General features: G+C 47.2%; 1 protein-coding gene across 1 annotated transcript; it reads right to left on the bottom strand.

Moving 5' to 3' along the window:
* Positions 1-9,018: 9,018 nt before the first annotated feature.
* On the bottom strand, positions 9,019-13,628 carry LOC136620197 (protein kinase C theta type-like). Its single transcript, XM_066594902.1, has 6 exons — positions 13,407-13,628; positions 10,868-11,121; positions 10,622-10,684; positions 10,277-10,472; positions 9,680-9,723; positions 9,019-9,142 (listed from the first exon to the last, which is right to left on the bottom strand). The coding sequence occupies exons 1-6, from the start codon at positions 13,626-13,628 to the stop codon at positions 9,019-9,021; spliced, it is 903 nt and encodes a 300-aa protein (XP_066450999.1).
* Positions 13,629-19,427: the final 5,799 nt, after the last annotated feature.

Genomic DNA, 19,427 nt, shown 5'->3' with positions numbered 1-19,427 from the left:
TCTGCAGGGTGGCATGGCGCGAGGGTGCGCTTTGGGAAACAGTTGGTGGATTATTCGGTCTGGCCCTGCCTCTACCCCTGGCCACCGCACTGCCTCTTGCAACCTGCCCTGCTGCTGCCCATGCCTCCCCCTCTGAAGACCTGTCCTGTGTAGGCGTTGCACACCAGGTGGGGTCAGTCACCTCATCGTCCTGCTGCTCTTCCTCCGAATCCTCTGTGCGCTCCTCCCTCGGACTTACTGCCCTTACTACTACCTCACTGCAAGACAACTGTGTCTCATCGTCATCGTCCTCCTCACCCACAGAAAGTTCTTGAGACAGTTGGCGGAAGTCCCCAGCCTCATCCCCCGGACCCCGGGAACTTTCCAATGGTTGTGCATCAGTGACGATAAACTCCTCTGGTGGGAGAGGAACCACTGCTGCCCAATCTGAGCAGGGGCCCGAGAACAGTTCCTGGGAGTCTTCCCGCTCCTGAGCATGTGTCATTGTAGTGGAGTGAGGAGGCTGGGAGGAAGGAGGAGCAGCAGACAGAGGATTCGGATTTGCAGCAGTGGACGGCGCAGAACTGTGGCTGGACGATAGGTTGCTCGAAGCACTTTCTGCCATCCAGGACAGGACCTGCTCACACTGCTCATTTTCTAATAAAGGTCTCCCGCGTGGACCCATTAATTGGGCGATGAATGTGGGGACGCCAGAAACGTGCCTCTCTCCTAATCACGTAGCAGTAGGCTGCGACACACCTGGATCAGGAGCTCGGCCTGTGCCCACACCCTCACTTGGCCCTCCGCGTCCTCGGCCGCGTCCACGTCCTCTAGGCCTACCCCTACCCCTCAGCATGCTGTATTACCAGTGATTTGATTTCACAGACAGGAAAGAAATTGGCGCAAGCCTGCAGGCCAAATATAATTTTTTAACTTTTTTTAAAAAGGAAAGGCCCACTGCCTCTAGTGAATGAATAATAAGTTTAATAACTGTGTTGCGGCCCTGCAAAAGTGTCACAGAACTTTACTGTTGCAGAGTTATTAACTGTGGCAGAGCAGGTATTTCCCAGGCAGGAAAGAAATTGGCGCAAGGCTGCACTCAACCGTAGCTGGTTGCGTCTGATTTTTTTAGGTTCTCCACGCAGCAGACACGTACCCAGAGCCCTTAGGACTGACAGAGGCAGGGCAAATATACTTTTTTCCCTTTTGTTAAAAAAGAAAAGGCCCACTGCGTCTATTCAATGACTAATTTAACTGTGTTGCGGCCCTGCAAAAGTGTCACAGAACTTTACTGTTGCAGAGTTATTTACTGTGGCAGAGCAGGTATTTCCCAGGCAGGTAAGAAATTGGCGCAAGGCTGCACTCAACCGTAGCTGGTTGCGTCTGATTTTTTTAGGTTCTCCACGCAGCACACACGTACCCAGAGCCCTTAGGACTGACAGAGGCAGGGCAAATATACTTTTTTCCCTTTTGTTAAAAAAGAAAAGGCCCACTGCGTCTATTCAATGACTAATATAACTGTGTTGCGGCCCTGCAAAAGTGTCACAGAACTTTACTGTTGCAGAGTTATTAACTGTGGCAGAGCAGGTATTTCCCAGGCAGGAAAGAAATTGGCGCAAGGCTGCACTCAACCGTAGCTGGTTGCGTCTGATTTTTTTAGGTTCTCCACGCAGCACACACGTACCCAGAGCCCTTAGGACTGACAGAGGCAGGGCAAATATACTTTTTTCCCTTTTGTTAAAAAAAGAAAAGGCCCACTGCGTCTATTCAATGACTAATATAACTGTGTTGCGGCCCTGCAAAAGTGTCACAGAACTTTACTGTTGCAGAGTTATTTACTGTGGCAGAGCAGGTATTTCCCAGGCAGGAAAGAAATTGGCGCAAGGCTGCACTCAACCGTAGCTGGTTGCGTCTGATTTTTTTAGGTTCTCCACGCAGCACACACGTACCCAGAGCCCTTAGGACTGACAGAGGCAGGGCAAATATACTTTTTTCCCTTTTGTTAAAAAAGAAAAGGCCCACTGCGTCTATTCAATGACTAATATAACTGTGTTGCGGCCCTGCAAAAGTGTCACAGAACTTTACTGTTGCAGAGTTATTTACTGTGGCAGAGCAGGTATTTCCCAGGCAGGAAAGAAATTGGCGCAAGGCTGCACTCAACCGTAGCTGGTTGCGTCTGATTTTTTTAGGTTCTCCACGCAGCACACGTACCCAGAGCCCTTAGGACTGACAGAGGCAGGGCAAATATACTTTTTTCCCTTTTGTTAAAAAAGAAAAGGCCCACTGCGTCTATTCAATGACTAATATAACTGTGTTGCGGCCCTGCCTACACAATTCTGTGCCTGTAGTATCAATGCAGGGTGCAATGCTCTGCACCGCCGATTTTGAGAAAAAAAAAAAAGCAACACAGCTAACAGCAGCCTGCACAGTACTCCACACAGTTAAATGTGGCCCTAGAAAGGACCGTTGAGGTTCTTGAAGGCTACACTCACTCCTAACACTCTCCCTGCCTAAGCACCACTTCTGTCCCTAATACCGGGTGCAATGCTCTGCACTGCCGATTTTGAGAAGAAAAAAAAAATTTCTCCACTGCTAACAGCAGCCTGCACACACGTGGATGTGGCCCTAAGAAGGACCGTTGGGGTTCTTGAAGCCTACACTCACTACAAACACTCTCCCTACAGCAACTCCAATAGAACAGCACTTTCCCTCAGCTAACTCACAAGATATCTGAGGCGAGCCGCGGGAGGGGCCGACTTTTATACTCGGGTGACATCTGATCGCCCCAGCCACTCACAGCAGGGGGGTGGTATAGGGCTTGAACGTCACAGGGGGAAGTTGTAATGCCTTCCCTGTCTTTCAATTGGCCAGAAAAGTGCGCTAACGTCTCAGAGAGGAAACTGAAAGTAACCGGAACACCGCGTGGTACTCGTTACGAGTAACGAGCATCCCGAACACCGTAATATTCGCACGAATATCAAGCTCGGACGAGTACGTTCGCTCATCTCTAATAGAGAAAGAACATTTTATTTCTAGTTGTAGTAAATGGTAGATTTTTTATTATAAAGAATTTTGAGGCTGAGTTGATCCAGAGGAAGGCGAAAACCCTTTTAGGAAAAAGCCAATTATCCTTGTATAAAGGGGAAAAATTCCTTCCTGACCCCAAATATGGCGATCGGAACAAGTCCCAGGATCAAAGCCGACATCTGACCTATCTGACTTTTTAAAATGAATTATTGTTTTCATGAATCTAAATCAATCTCTTACCATTTATTGTTTGTGTGAAATATAAAGTGTATTGAACTGAACCTTGATTCCTTCCTGATCCCTAATATGGCGACCAGAATAAATCTCAGGATCAAACGCCAGCAGCTCACCTCCCTAGTGTATGTGATGTCAGCTAACGTTTGTGTTTCTTTATGTTTATATTATATTATTTATGTGGCGGTTTCCTTATAAATAAAAGCTAACCCTATTTAAGGCTGTGAGTTGATCCAGAGGAAGGCAAAAACCACCTTGAGGTATGAGCCAATTGTCCTCAAGTTGGAAAAATTCCTTCCTGACCCCAAATACGGGAGAGTGTTAGGAGTTATTTTGGGCTTCAAGAACCCCAACGGTCCTTCTTAGGGCCACATCTGACCATGTGCAGTACTGTTGAGGCTGCCTTTTGCAGTGTTGCACTTTTTTGTTTTTTGTATATCGGCCGTGCAGAGCATTGCGTCCTCAGTCTGCAGTAATTTTACATAATCCAGGGCCAGTAGTGGTGAGGCAGGGACAGAAGACATATACAGTCTATATAGGCAGTGGGCTTTTCCAAAAAAATTTGGGAAAAAAAATCTATTTGGGCTGCCTGTGACCGTCCTGAGTGTACTGCGTCTCTGCTGGGGGTAGTTGTCCTAATTCATACGCAGACAGCTAAGTGTTACAGCAGGCTAGCGCAAAATTCTTTCCTGGCTCTGCTGTGCGTGGGTCGTGCGGGGGGGGGGTTGGGGTTGGGCAGCATGTAACCCAGGAGAAGTGGCAGCGGAGTGTCATGCAGGCAGTGATTGTGCTTTGTTGGAGGTAGTGTGGTGCTTAGCTAAGGTATGCATTGCTAATGAGGGCTTTTCAGAAGTAAAAATTGTTGGGAGGGGGGGGGGGGCCACTCTTGCCGGTATTGTGGCTTAATAGTGGGACCTGGGAACTTGAGATGCAGCCCAACATGTAGCCCCTCGCCTGCCCTATCCGTTGCTGTGTCGTTCCCATCACTTTCTTGAATTGCCCAGATTTTCACAAATGGAAACCTTAGCGAGCATCGGCGATATACAAAAATGCTCGGGTCGCCCATTGACTTCAATGGGGTTCATTATTCGAAACAAACCCTCGAGCATCGCGAAATTTCGTCCCGAGTAACGAGCACCCGAGCATTTTGGTGCTCGCTCATCTCTAGATGTCAGCTAACGTTTGTGTTTCTTTATGTTTATATTATATTATTTATGTGGCGGTTTCCTTATAAATAAAAGCTAACCCTATTTAAGGCTGTGAGTTGATCCAGAGGAAGGCAAAAACCACCTTGAGGTATGAGCCAATTGTCCTCAAGTTGGAAAAATTCCTTCCTGACCCCAAATATGGCGATCAGAGCAAGTCCCAGGATCAAAGCCGACATCTACACCTATCTGTGTGTGTACTTGTGTCTATGTATGTGTTTGTGCCTACACTTGTGTCTAACCTTCATGTATGTAGTGTGGGCTACTTACCCACCCAAAGTGTCGGTCACCACCAGAAGAGAAGAGGCGCTGTTTATGGCAGCCTGTATGCCCTCCACTCTTCTGTATCTGTCATGTCACCCTCAGTCACCCCCCAACCCCTGATTAGTCATTTACTCACCTCACATGGTTGATGTCCAAGCTGCCGCACATTTTATTCATCACTCCTAGGCTTCCTCCAAGCAGATACTCTGTGATAAAGTAGACTCGGTCTGCAGACTGCTGTGCGGCATACAGGTGGCAGATGAAGGGGCAGTCTTGGGCCTTCAGGAGTATCCCCTGCTCTCTCATTAAGATATGCTGTTCGCTTCTTGTTTTGTTGACAATCTTGATGGCCATGAAGGTGTTTCTTTCGGGGAATGATGCCAGGACCACCTCAAGAAAACAAATAGGAAATAATCACTGACAGCGACCAAAGGGGAAAATCATATACATTTATTGCATGAGGGATTTATCAATAGGCCGCTTTCAAATTGTGCAAGATTTGTGCGTTGCGGGACAGAATCTTTTGAATGGAGTCATTTGATGATGGTTATCCGTTCAGTCATTTCTGACCTTCGGTCACTCCATGGAACAATGTTCTCCACGCATTCCTGTCTTTCACGGCTTCTCTCAGTTCTGCGATTGACATGTTCGTGGTGTCTTGATTGTAGCCAGCCATCTTGTTCTTTATCGTCCTGATCTTCTCTTCCTACTGACCTTGCCAAGCATCAGTACTGTTTCCATGGAGTTCGCGAGCATCATGTGGCTAAAAAAAGAGAGCTGCTGTTTGATGATTATGCCCTCTAGTGATATTTTCGGTTTGGCGCGGTCTAACACTACCTTGTTTGTTGTCATGGTGGTCCAAAGTATCCGTAGCATTCTCCTTCAGCACCAGAGTTCAAACGCATCTCCTTCTGTCTGTTTTGCTGAGCATCCAACATTCACAACCATACGTAGTTATGGGAAAGACGATTGCATTGACCAGTCTGGTTTTTGTTGCCATGCTAATATCCTTGCTTTTCCAGATCTTTTCCATTCCTTGCATTGCAATCCTGCCAAGTGTAATCCGCCTCTTGATCTCGGGTCCAGATTGGCCATTGTAAATGATTTTGGATCCAAGAAAGATGAAAACTTGGACCGACTCGACTTCTTCGTTGTTGTTTATGCTCACTGTACCGTTGCCTACCGCGGTCATGACTTCCGTTTTCTTGCTGTTGAGGTACAATCCCATGCATTCGCTTTCCTTTTGCACTCGTTGGATAAGGTATTCCAGGTCCCTTTCACCTTCCACAAACAGGGTGGTGTCATCTGTATATCAGAAGTTGGTGACGGTTGTCTGCCACCGATTTTGACTCCCATTTCTAATTTATCCCAATTGCATCGCCTCGTGATCGTTTCTGCGTACAGATTGATAAGAACTGGTGATAGAATGTAGCCTTGCCGTCTGCCTTTCTTGATTCTGAACCAATCCGTGTTTCCATAAGCGGTAGTATCACTGGCTCACAGCGGGGAGGCTGGAGGAGAGTTCTCTTCTCGCTCTCACCTGCCCCTCTCCATTGACTTAACATAGCGGCCATTCAGAACTGAACGGCTGCTATTTATACTGAGCGATCAGCTCATCGTCCATCGCTTATGCTGCATAAGTGATGGACAATGAGCTGATCACTGAATGTAAATCGCAGCCGTTCACTACTGAATGCCGCTATGTTAAGTAAATGGAGAAGGGCAGGTGAGAGCGAGGAGAGATATCTCCTCCAGCCTCCCCGATGTGAGCCAGCGATCAGGGGCGTACCTAAAGGCTAAGGGGCCCGGGTGCAAAAGTTCAGCTGGGCCCCCCCCCCTCCATCTGTACCCGTACCTATACTGTGCTAGTCTACAAACATGATCGAGGTCATCTCATCAGGAATCCTTTCCTTGACTACGTAAAAACCTGTTGGTAATGTCTTAGGCTGCTTTCACACGGCCGCAAAAATTGTGCGAGACGTACAAATCGCACATGAATATGAGCCTCATTGTTTTGAATGCGATCATACACAGGAGCGATGTTTTTTTTGTTTTTCTCTGCATCGCACGAGAATATGATGATGTGATGTGAGCTGGTTTTAACACAACAACCCCTCACATCCGTGGGCACAGCACACGTTGGCGAGTGTGATATGGGGCATAGTTTCACGTCCCAATATCAGACTCACTAGTGTGAACTTGGCCTAAGTCCGGCTGCACATGGCTGGATTTGCATTCCAGAATATGGAGCGGGCATCCGCCTACAGATTCCACAGCATGTACCACCTATAGCATGCTATGGAAAAGCGTTTTTTTTTCTCTACACGAGCGGAAAGCAATTGCAGTTTTCCACTCACGGAGGAAAAATCATGGCGTGCTCTATTTTAGTGCAGATTCTGTATACAGTATATACCCAGGTTATACCAGCTGTACATATATAATTATATACAGGAGAGGTATAACCTATACCAGCTGTACATAAATAATTATATACAGGAGATCTCCAGGTTACACCAGCATGGTCCATATCACCATATACAGGATGTATATCCCCCTGTATATAGTGGTATGTCCCATGCTGGTGTAACCTGTGTATCTCCTGTATATAATTTTATATATACAGCTGGTATAACTTATACCAGCTATACATATATAATTACAATTCCTTCTCTACTCACCTCTGTAGCAGTCTCTGGGCAGCCTGTAATGGAAAGTCCCCCGTCGTTTGATCACATGACCAGAGCCTGGCCATGTGATCTGCAGCCACAGGTCCTCTCCCAGGTCCTGTGCATCCAGCGCACCGGAGGTGAGTAGAGCCGCACTAGCCCCTCCCCCTGGTAATCGCTGGCCGGCAGAAACTGATAGACTGCAGCTGTGACCAATCACAGATGCAGCCTATCAGTTGGAGGGCCGCGCCGTGGGAGTCTGCAGCCTGTAATTGGCTGCCGACTCCACGTCTAACAGCCCTTCCCTCTGCTCTTGCCGACCTGCGGCGCTGCCTCCCATCTCTCTCCTCTCCCTTCCCTCCTCTCCTCTCCCTTCTCAGCCATCATGCGGCCGACAGCGCCGGTCCCCTGGGCCCCCTCAGCTCAAGGGCCGGGTCGCCGTTGCGACCCCTGCTTCCCCCCACCGTACGCCAGTGCCAGCGATACTAGCTCTCGTGCAGGTATGTAGGAGCTAGTATGTGTGGGGACGGGAGTCGGGCATCATTTGCCCGACATTCGTCCCATCTAAATGGAGCTTTAGAACTCAATAAGACATGATCTAAAGGTTGAAGGCAAGGGCGTAGCTACAAAGCCCCCACCCATCACTACATTTCTTGGATATACCATCCCCAGTGACATTGACAGAACATTATGTAAGACATTCAATGGAAATAAAGACACAGACACAAAGATTTATAGAGAAAGAACATTTTATTTATAGTTGTAGGAAATGGTAGATTTTATTATGGGGAATTTTGAGGCTAAGTTGATCCAGAGGAAGGCGAAAACCCTTTTAGGAAAAAGCCAATTATCCTTGTATAAAGGGGAAAAATTCCTTCCTGACCCCAAATATGGCAATCAGAACAAGTCCCAGGATCAAAGCCAACTACTGACCTGACTTTTTAAAATATATTATTGTTTTCATGAATCTCTTACCATTTCTTTGTGGGAAATATAAAGTGTGTTGACCTAAACCTATTTCTAGACTGTGTTGATCAAGAGGAAGGCGAAAACCCCCTTGAGGAAAGAGCCAATCATCCTGTTTCAAGGGGGGAAAATTCCTTCCTGATCCCAAATATGGCAACCAGAATAAATCTCAGGATCAAACGCCAGTAGCTCACCTCCCTAGTGTATGTGATGTCAGCTATAGTTTGTGTTTCTTTATGTTTATATTATATTATTTATGTGGCGGTTTCCTTATAAATAAAAGCTAACCCTATTTAAGGCTGTGAATAGATCCAGAGGAAGGCAAAAACCTCCTTGAGGTATGAGCCAATTGTCCTCAAGTTGGAAAAATTCCTTCCTGACCCCAAATATGGCGATCAGAGCAAGTCCCAGGATCAAAGCCGACATCTATACCTATCTGTGTGTGTTCTTGTGTCTATGTATGTGTTTGTGCCTACACTTGTGTCTAATATTAATGTATGTGGTGTGTTCTACTTACCCGGCCTGTGCCGAGGTCTTACTAGTAACCAGGAGTTCAGGGATAATAGTCACTCGGGCTATTTTTCCTGAACTCGCCAGCTACCAATCAAGCACAGGCCGCTCCTGGGGGTGTAGAAGGTCTTCAGGAGAGGATGATGTCCGATGTCAGCCGGAGGTGGTCAAGGTTCAGGTTGCTGATGGTAGCATGCAAGATACAAATGATGGAGATAGGATGTTGTTGGTAAGCCGAGCTCTTCTACAGCAGCAGTCGCGGGTTCAGGAGACAGTTGGAGCGGGCTGAGCCTACAAGACATAAGAGAGAGAATTGTTAGTTTTACCAGTTGTGGGTACAAACAAGTGAACTACTGTAACATGACGACTTGTATCAGGATCTGATTTGTATCTGATACACAAGAAAAGTTATTTTCTGCAACTATGTCTTTACTATAAGTTATTAGCAGTTCTGTGATTGTTGAAGCCATAATGGAGGCCATATTGCTTGTCAACAAAATATATCAAAATCTCAGAAGGGGATGACTCAAAGGGGGAAAATTACAGAACATTTTATGCCAGATTCTGGCATGAAAAATCAAAACATTTGGTGCAAGGAAGAAATTTATGCCGGATCAGGCCTGGTGCACATGGCTGTGTAGGCGCACAGATAAATGCAGGTGTTAATATATTTTCCCCAAAGACTTTTGCTATTTTAGAGGAAATGTTTTATATATTAGACTTTTGACAGTATGTAAGTTCTGCTACAGTGTATGACTATAATGGTTGGTGTCCTGTGTGTATAGGTGTAGAGATATGTATGTGTAGGTGGGTATAGAAGGTACTTACCAGTTGGTTGTGGCTTCCTTCACAATCGGATTCTTCTCGTCATCCTAAGAAGCAGAGACATAGTTATTACAGAAGCAATAATAATGTAGCCGAGGAGGGAGGAGACTGCGGACCAGACATGGTGACCTGAAGCAGGGTTATTATATGACCTCCTGTGCTGTCTGACACCAGAGGAACAATGATGATGAACGCAGAAGTCTGCCTGAAGAACATCATCCCTAGAGAAGGAAGATCTTACCGGGTCCAGCTTGGTGAAGTGTACGAGAATCCGTCCATTGGGTGAAGGGGTGTCTTATCCTCCAGCCACAGCAGGTCTCGATTTTCCAGAATCTCTCTGAATGGTTTGAACGGCGGCCGTGCTTTTTTCAGTTCCAGCACCTCCCAATCTATGGTGTTGAAGAAACGGTGACCTCGGATGATCCTGTAGACACCCAGCCTCTCCTCAGGCTTCTTATGTAGCAGTCTCTCCAGAAGATGCTTCACATCAGCATCAAGCCAAGGTGGGAATTTTGGCTCCTTTCTGGTGATGGCTTTGATGACCTTTCTCCTGATGGAGCCATGATAGAAAGGGGACTGTCCTGCCGCCATCCAGGATACGACAATCCCCAGGCTCCACCAGTCGACTGCTGTGTCGTAGTTCTCTTCAAGAAGCACCTCCGGGGCCATGAATTGAAGTGTGCCCGTCACTCCACTGATCTTGTTAGACGAGGTGACACCGTCTTGAGCCAGCCCCAGGTCTATCAGGCGGATGTGTCCAGATCTGTCCAGCATGATGTTGTCTGGCTTTATGTCACTACAATGAAAAAAAGAGAGATGTTAATCTGTTCAGCGATACAGAGGTCTTAGGCATGTACCGCAGCAAAACCAGTCCTAATTCAGGACTCTGGGAAAATCTGGAACCCATTGCAAGGAAAAAGAGAAATGTGGACAATTTCTGCTTACCGATGGACGATGCTGCGTTGGTGCAGGAACTGGAGGCCGCATGCTATCTCCGCTGTGTAGAATCTGAGAGAAGAGTGTAGTATCAATGACATGAAATCAGTCCGCTGACATCATGTCACCATCAAAGTGTCGGTCACCACCAGAAGAGAAGAGGCGCTGTTTATGGCAGCCTGTATGCCCTCCACTCTTCTATATCTGTCATGTCACCCTCAGTCCCCCCCAACCCCTGATTAGTCATTTACTCACCTCACATGGTTGATGTCCAAGCTGCCGCACATTTTGATCATGGCTCCTAGGCTTCCTCCAAGCAGATACTCTGTGATAAAGTAGACTCGGTCTGCAGACTGCTGTGCGGCATACAGGTGGCAGATGAAAGGGCAGTCTTGGGCCTTCAGGAGTATCCGCTGCTCTCTCATTAAGATGTGTGGTTCGCTTCTTGCTTTGTTGACGATCTTGATGGCCATGAAGGTGTTTCTTTCGGGGAATGATGCCAGGACCACCTCAAGAAAACAAATAGGAAATAATCACTGACAGCGACCAAAGGGGAAAATCATATACATTTATTGCATGAGGGATTTATCAATAGGCCGCTTTCAAATTGTGCGAGATTTGTGCGTTGTGAGACACACAAATAAGAGCCACAGTCTTTTGAGTGAAGACTGTTGCTTCTTGGTTGTTGTAAAGCGACCTTACATGCTGCTCTATATGTTCTGGGACGCCCATTTGCTTCAGACACTTCCAAAGCTTGTCATGTTCGGATGTTACCGAACAGCCGGATGTTACCGATAGCTGGCCTCCTGCTGCAAAAATGAGAACATTGATTTCTGCTTTTAACCCATTGCATGCCGCGATCAAAATACATTGTGGCATGTAAAGGGTTTACAGAGGAAGCGCGCTCCTTCTGTGATGTCATCAGATCCCCTCGATATAATTGCGGAGGGCCGATCAGTTGCCAGGGCAACAGGACTCCAGATACTGGTATCACGGCTTGCCACTTGGCTGTGACCGCTATTACAAGCAATAAGGCATTGCAGTACAGAAGTCCTGCAATGCTTTATCATAGCAGCTATGGTACAAGACCCCTACAGGGATGTAAAAAGTGTGGAAAAAAGAAAACATTTTAAAAAAATGTAAAAGAAAAACAAACTAACCTTTTTTTGTGCTATTTTCCCTATTTGTAAAAAAATAAAATAAGAAACTCCTACATATTTGGTATCATTGTATCTGTAACAACCTGTACAATAAATTGAATACATTGTTTATCCTGCACAGCAATGAATAAATAAAATACTGAGGCAAAATGCTTATTTTCTTTATTTTGCCTCCCAAAAATCGCAATAAAATTGATCAAAAAAAATGTGTGTACCCCAAAATGGTCCAAACAAAAACTACAGCTCGTCATAGAAAAAACTCTCACAGAGCTCTGTCCACAGAAAAATAGAAAATGACTTTCAATGCAGCGATGTAGAAATTTTTTGCCAAAAAATTCTTAATGATAGTGTTTCCAATAGTTGCCCCAGCAGTGATAGCGACCAATAGTTGCCTATGCAGAGCTAGTGACCCACAATAATTGCCATAGCAATAAGAGTGACCCCCCATAGTTGCCCCAGCAGTAAGAGTGACCCCAATAGTTGCCCTGAGCAGAGATAGTGACCTCAAATAATTGCCCAAGCAGTAATATTGACCCACAATAATTGCCCCAGCAGTAATAGTGACCCCGAAAAGTTGCCCCAGCAGAGATAGTGACCCCAAATGTTTGCCCCAGCAGTAAGAGTGACCCCCAATATTTGCCCCAGTGGAGATAGTGACCACCAATAATTGCCCCAGCTGTAAGAGTGACCATTAATATTTGCCCCATCAGTAAAAGTGACCCCCAATAGTTATCCCAGCAGAGATATTGACCCCCCAAAAATTGCCCCAGCAGAGATAGCGACCCCCAATAATTGCCCCAGCAGTAACAGTGACCCCCAATAGTTGCCCCTAGCAGAGATAATGGCACCCAATAATATCCCCAGCAGAGATAGTGACCCCCACTAATTGCCGTAGCAGTGCTAGTGACCCCCAATAGTTGCCCCAGGAAACATAGTGACCCCCTATAATAGCCCCAGCAGTAATAGTGACCGCCAATAATTACCCCAGCAGTGATAGTGACCCCGAATAGTTACCCCAGCAGTGAGAGTGTGCCCCAATAATTGCCCCAGCAAAAATAGTGACCCCCAATAAATTCCCCATCAGTGATAGTGACCCCCAATAATTGCCCCAGCAGAGATACTAACCCCCAATAATTGCTCCAGCAGTGACAGTGACCCCGCTAATTGTCCCAGCAATGATAGTGACCCCCAATAATTGCCTCTGGAGTAATAGTGTCCCCCAATAATTGCCCCAGCAGTGATAGTGACCCCACTTATTGTCCCAGCAGAGAAAGTGCCTCTTAATAATTGCCTCAGCAGTAAGAGTGACCCCCAATATTTGCTCAGCTAGTGATAGTGACCCACAATAGTTGCACCAGTAGTAATAGTGACACCACCCGCCCCCCCACTACTACCCCCAGTAATAATGGTGACACCACCCACCCCCAACACCCGCCCCTCCGCTACTACCCCCAGTAGTAATGGTGACACCACCCACCCCCAACACTGCCCCCAGTAGTCATACTTAGCAAAAGTGGAAAGATTTACATTTTGGCTTAAAAAATACTAATAAAAAAATCCCCCCCCCCCCCCCCCCCGTGTGAAGGAGCCCTCGCTGCGCCCCAAACCTGAAAATATAAAGTTTTAGAACTCACCTTGCTGAAGCTTCCTCTGCCCAAGATCTGTAGGGCGGTGAAGCGACTGATGTCAAAGCTTTGGTGTGGTGGTACGAGGTCCTGGCTGGTGCCCGGTCTTGGCCCCTCATCCTCAGGCTCATCCTCTCCGCTCCTCCTCTTCTTTAATTCCGTGAGTCTGCTCACGCTGTCATCATCTCTCTTTCTCTTTTTGCTTTCTCCTCCGTGTCCATTGGACGCCATTTTACACAATCTTGTCGTCTTCAATCCAACCGCTGCCGTTGTCAGTTGAAAGGAAATGGCAGTTGGCCGAGTGAAGGTCAAAGGTCAGGGAAGCTGCCAGTACTTTGCTTGCCAGCACCATTCTTGCCAGTACCCTGCTCTGCCATATACACAGTGATGTTGGCATGTGCTTGCCATTACCCCGCTCTGCCATATACACAGTGATGTGGGCACCATGAGTGATGGTTTAGTGCCCAAAAAAATGGGGAAATTCATGGCTGGCTCTTCTAGTGCCACATTATTAGTAAATGGGACAGGGATGGCACTTCATGTCTGGGTTGGCAGCGGTGCCCATAGTTCATCTGAAACTTCTGGACTTTTAGAAAACTTGCAATTGCGTTGAAATTGAAATGAAGCCGGAGGAGGAATAACCCATAAATTGTACTGATGAGAGGAATAATAAAGCCTTGTGAGGGTCATTTTCTGCTGCATTCAATAAGTGTCCATCATCCAGATACATAATGTGTATTGCCATAGGTTACAATGGGCAGCGCCCTCGCCAGCGCAGATCTGGGTGTACCGGGAGGAGATGCTAGAGTTCATAGAGGGATTCATCCACAATGGGGGTTTACAGTGAGGTGTGAAATGTTAGAAAGGGGTCATATAGAAATGTTAGGGGGGTCTTATAAACAAGCAGTCATGGTGCGAGTTACTGTTGGGGGCAGTAAATTGGCGCAGTAATGTACATATGGCATTATAAGACTTTATTTAGACTGAGCCAATAAAGACTATTTTATTAGACAAGTTTGTGAGTCCAATCTGCAGTTTGGGAGAAGGAGAGGTTGTGTACAGGATATAGCCAGGTTTAGGGCCTCGACAGACGAGCGTATAACGTAATACGCTCACTCCTGCACAGTGAATGAGTGTATTTAACGCTCATGTCTGTGCAAAAACTGAGCATATTTGCGCAGGAACCACTTGTTCACACAAGCGGGGGAATCACCGAGCCCTGATATAAAAGGCTAATTTGCCTAACATGGTGACGGTGATTGCAGGAATGCGCTGTGCTTCGTGCATTTTCACGCAGGCAGATGTGCATGCTTCCGCACCTCCCATAGACCTCTATGGGGCTCTTTGGTGCCCAAACATGCACAAGATAGGGACGGTCCTATTGTTTTGCACCTGCTGAAAAAAATGGACACAAAAAAAAGTGGTAATGGACCCAGTGATAATGAATCCGTGTATCCGACTCATCTGTTTAAGTGCATAAGGTGACCAGACATCCTGATATAGGTAGGATAGTCCGGCTTTGGGACCTTTTGTTCTGCCTTACCAGGGTCCCAAGCAGGAGAGTCATTTCTTCCACTTAGGGGAAGTGGGATCACCATTAAAGTGATTACCAGCCAGGGTGCTGCAGCTCCCCAGCTGGTAATCCCTCACTGGTGCCACTGCCAGATACATACACTGATGGCAGCGTGTGCATCTGAGATCCTCTTCTCTGCCTCCCCTGACATTCGGAGACAGCTGACAGCGGGATGCCTACGGAGGAAGGAAGAAGGAGTGCCGCACAGAACGAAATTAGCTGCGGGTAAGCGGCTAATTTCCAGATTTTGACTGTTTTTTGAATGCAGAAATGCTGCAGATTTTGCTCCCTGTCTTTTTAAATGGCCCTGTAATTTTTACAATGACGGAGGTGAAAAAAAAAATCATACATCGGGATAAACCACGCCCCTGGCCACACCCCCTTGTCTCACTTTGACCCTGGGATAATCTGGTCACCTTGCATGCGTAACATAAAACTTCTAGGCCCCAATGCAAAATCTGTAACAAGGCTCCCAGCTGTGTCATTTATGATAGTGGTCTCATATGGGATAAAGGGATCATTTGGTTTCCCTCCTGCTGCCAAATCCTAATGCAAACTCTGCACCCCCTGTAGCTTGGATATAAAGATTCACATTTGCAATATACAAAATATGGAAACACCGTATAAAGTGCATGCCTTAAGTGACATGGAATTATAAATCATATTTCAATAAGACATGTAGACACAGATTTTAAGTGGAGGTAATATGACGCAGATGGTGCTGGGCAACAGGGTTCCATTGGGCTTCATGTCCACGGGCACGCAAGGTGGAATCCTGCAGCGGTTTCCACCTGTGCCAGAGGCCATGAGGGCCAAAAATGTTGTTATATACTCACCTGTCCGGACCCTGCGGGTCTCCCCTCCGTCACGGCCGGATCTTCATCCTTCTGTCCAGCAGTGTGCCGCTCACGCTTTTTAAAAAAAAATCTCCTGCTCTCCCGCGGATCCGCAGCACAGCACAGCACAATGACAGCTGCGGTTGCACCGTGGATCCAGGCGGCTTCCATTGACTTCAATGGAAGCCACGGGAGCTGTCCGTGTGGGAGATCCGCAGAAAAATGGCGCATGCTACGATTTTTTTTCTCGTGCGTGCGATCTGCATTTATTTGCCCTGTGAATGCTTATGCATTCCTATAAGTTTCTGGAGCTGCGGATCTGCCGCGCGGATTTCGTAATTAAAATCTGCATGTGGACATTGGGCCTTAGTCAGGGGTTTGAGCCACTCAGCTTCTGTTACCATCTGGCTCCGAAAACCACCCAGAGTAGGGCAAGAGGTAAAGTAAAGACAAATTTGGCGGAAAAAGCTCTCAGCCAAGCCGGGGTCAAAAGGGCAGCTCAGTGCTAATGATTAAAATCCTATGCATTTTATATATTGTTTCCATATTTGTGTCCACCCCCTGTATCTACAGCTGTGCAGAAAGCAATATATGGTGTTATACGCTGTATACCTCTAGAATGAGGAAGACGACTCCAATAGTACACAATGATGACAAGGCTGTGACTAGAATTGGCATTCTTTAGCCCAGAAAGCCGCTTATCACTCCTTAAATGATTCCCTCTATAAAGCAGCCTTTCTCCTGCAAGTAGAAGAATATCAGTCTATATCCTCGATCAGGTCAGGCCTGCAGACTGCTTATAATGCAGGCTTGTATTTCTTGCTCTATTACTTTCTGAAATGCTGTCAAGAATTTAGAGCAGATTTTTAACATGATGCTGGAAGAATACAGAGCCCTAGAACCACATATGGGTACTGCGGTATCTTGTCTCCACCACAAAAATTGCTGTAGACCTGGGATTCTGCTGGGGGAGGTATAGGGTACGCCCACAGCTGCTGATTGGTTGGGCTGTGCAACACCCTCCTGTCTCTGTGTCAAGCGGCTTCTCCGCCAGCCTGCGATAGTCCCAGCTGTAATTTGTTTTGCCGCCAGGCTCCCTGCAATATGGCAGCCCTGCTCTCTGTCTTATCGCAGTTGCCGGGGAGAAGACTGACAGCGGGTGGCAGCCATGAGTACAGAGTACTGGGGGAGAGTCAGGGATCGCAGCTGCCTGGCGAGGAGACTGACAGTGGGCGGCAGACAGAAGCACAGAGTGCCGGGAAGAGTGAGGAGGCAGCCGGGAAGGACACTGACAGCGCAGCCGGAAGCACGGAGGAGAGGACAGCGTCGGAGGAGAGTGAAGGAGTGCAGCTCTATCACATGGCACGGCACGGGGGACACAGTGACAGCGGGGCTGTGAGCGGAGGATGGCAGGGAGAGGGGTGTGGAGGAGCAGAATGACAGCGGAGATGCAAGCGGGGATACCATGGCAGAGGGAGCCGATAGACAGCCGATGGCGGTTGACAGTCACAGTGGCCCAAGGTAGCACAGGCAGTGGTTTCGGCATGGGAGACTCACAGCAGCGGAGTGATGTGGGGTTGGCATTGCAGATGGGAGGCGAGACACTGACAGCAGCGTCTTTGGCAGGGGAGATGGGAGCGCTAGTGTGGGCATTAACAAGCCCTTCCCTACAACTCAACCAGGCTAACCCATGTCTCCACTCATTCAAATTTAATAAGCAGCAACTACAAGAAGCTTCCTGTCCGCATGGGCCAATATTCCTGTACAGCGATTTCAAAACCTGGTAAAATCTATGCCATGATACATAGTATGTCAGGCTGAATGAAGACATTGTCCTTCAAGTTCAGCCTCTTTGAAACCCCCTCCCCCGTGGGTCCAGAGGAAGACAAAAAAAATCCCTAACGAGCCAATGGTCTCATCTGGAAGAAAAAAAATCCTTCCTGACTCTATATGGCAGTCAGAATAATCCCTGGATCAACATTTGTGTTCCTACCTAACTCCAAGACCCGGATCAACAACCCGGCTGGTCATCTAATATTTAAATCCTGCAATATCTGCAGTTCTGAAGACCAAATGAGGTACAATTACAACTGGATGGGGGGTCTAATAAACTTGCCACTCAGTGTAGAACCTTTTCTTTTCACCCAACAAAACTACAAACAAAAGATAAAATGTAAAGCAAATTCAAACATCATCTCCTTGTTGTGAGAAATCGTATGTTCTGCTTTTTAGAGCAAAGTAACTGGAGTGTGTTTTGGAGAGATTTGTAGAGGGATAAGAACAATTGCAGTGACCGAGGCGCAAGACACAAGACACACCATTGAGAAGAGGGCGGGGTAGCTGTTAGGGATGTCATGGTGGCACTACCATCTCCTCCCCTGAGGGATGCGGGTAACCCTTTGACAAGGCACTGACAGGCCTCTACAGGTAACACTGGTATAGCGGTTACCTGAATAAACTTGAGTAACTCAACTTCAGATTTTTGTCACGGGTGACTCCACCGTTTCTTACTCCGTGGTGTATGCGACGTGAAATGATAGAGTCTATACACATGGAATAACTTGAAAACGCTCAGTTGCCGGGTACAGTCAGCAACCAGAACTTTACTTATAGAAGAAACTTTGACACGGGATTACAGTCCGTAGATAAATTCACACGCCAGTGCAGGAAGCATATTAGCACTTTCTGCTTAGGTTAAGCAGCGCTGCTGATTAGAGCCACCTGATTGGCTCTTCGGCACCATGTGACTACACAGCGTGCACGCGGATTGCCTTCAGCAGCCGTGCACTACACAGTACAGTTAAGCAGAAGTGCACTACACACTACATTTAAGCAGCACGGGGTTAGGTGTAGGGTTAGGTTTAGGGTAAGTGTTTAGGGTTAGGTTTAGCTAACCCTAACCCTAAACCTAACCCTACACCTAACCCCGTGCTGCTTAAGTGTAGTGTGTAGTGCACTTCTGCTTAACTGTAGTGTGTAGTGCACGGCTGCTGAAGGCAATCCGCGTGCACGCTGTGTAGTCACGTGGTGCCGAAGAGCCAATCAGGTGGCTCTAATCAGCAGCGCTGCTTAACCTAAGAAGAAAGTGCTAATATGCGTGCAGGAAAACAATTGAGGAGGTCAGGGAGGAAAAACTCAGGATGAAACCGAGCCTACAATCCTAGTTATCTGTATTACTCTGCTCCTAGATACACACACTCCACAAGAGGACAAGAACTCTCCACTGAACACTCACTCGATACTGAAGACTTTGAACACTGCACGGCGGTCTCTCTCTCCACTTCTCACCACTCTCTTTAGGGTAGGGGTAGGCATGGACTTCCAGGGTACCTCTCTTCAGCTTCTATTCTTCACCGCATGAGGGTTGAAGGTACGCCCATGTGGTTGGCACTCACACTCCAACTGCTGCTCTACCAGATCAGAAAAGATGGACCCCCCATTTGCACCTTGCAGTCACATACATCAATCATGCTCACGTGACAGCATAAATTGTTACACTTCCAGACATATCCCAGACATTCATAGCCATTAACCTCTTCCAGGCTGCAGCTGTGCAATACACATAACTAGTGACAAGACAATTTGCACAGAGATAAACTCCCACCCCCTCCCAGCCGAATG

Source organism: Eleutherodactylus coqui, chromosome 3, assembly GCF_035609145.1.
Source record: "Eleutherodactylus coqui strain aEleCoq1 chromosome 3, aEleCoq1.hap1, whole genome shotgun sequence".
Taxonomy (NCBI): Eukaryota; Metazoa; Chordata; class Amphibia; order Anura; family Eleutherodactylidae; genus Eleutherodactylus; species Eleutherodactylus coqui.
Note: the sequence above shows the minus strand (reverse complement) of the source record. Positions and strands in the feature narration are given on the sequence as shown.

Bases quoted from the DNA above. Each gene is read 5' to 3' on its own strand.
- LOC136620197 (XM_066594902.1), bottom strand. From the start codon at position 13,628: ATGGCGTCCAATGGACACGGAGGAGAAAGCAAAAAGAGAAAGAGAGAT. The intron at 9,724-10,276 runs GTATCCTGGATG...TCTGCTTCTTAG, and splicing joins GGTGGAGCCTGGGGATTGTC to GATGACGAGAAGAATCCGAT. The intron at 9,143-9,679 runs GTAAGTACCTTC...TATGTCTTGTAG, and splicing joins AAGGAAGCCACAACCAACTG to GCTCAGCCCGCTCCAACTGT.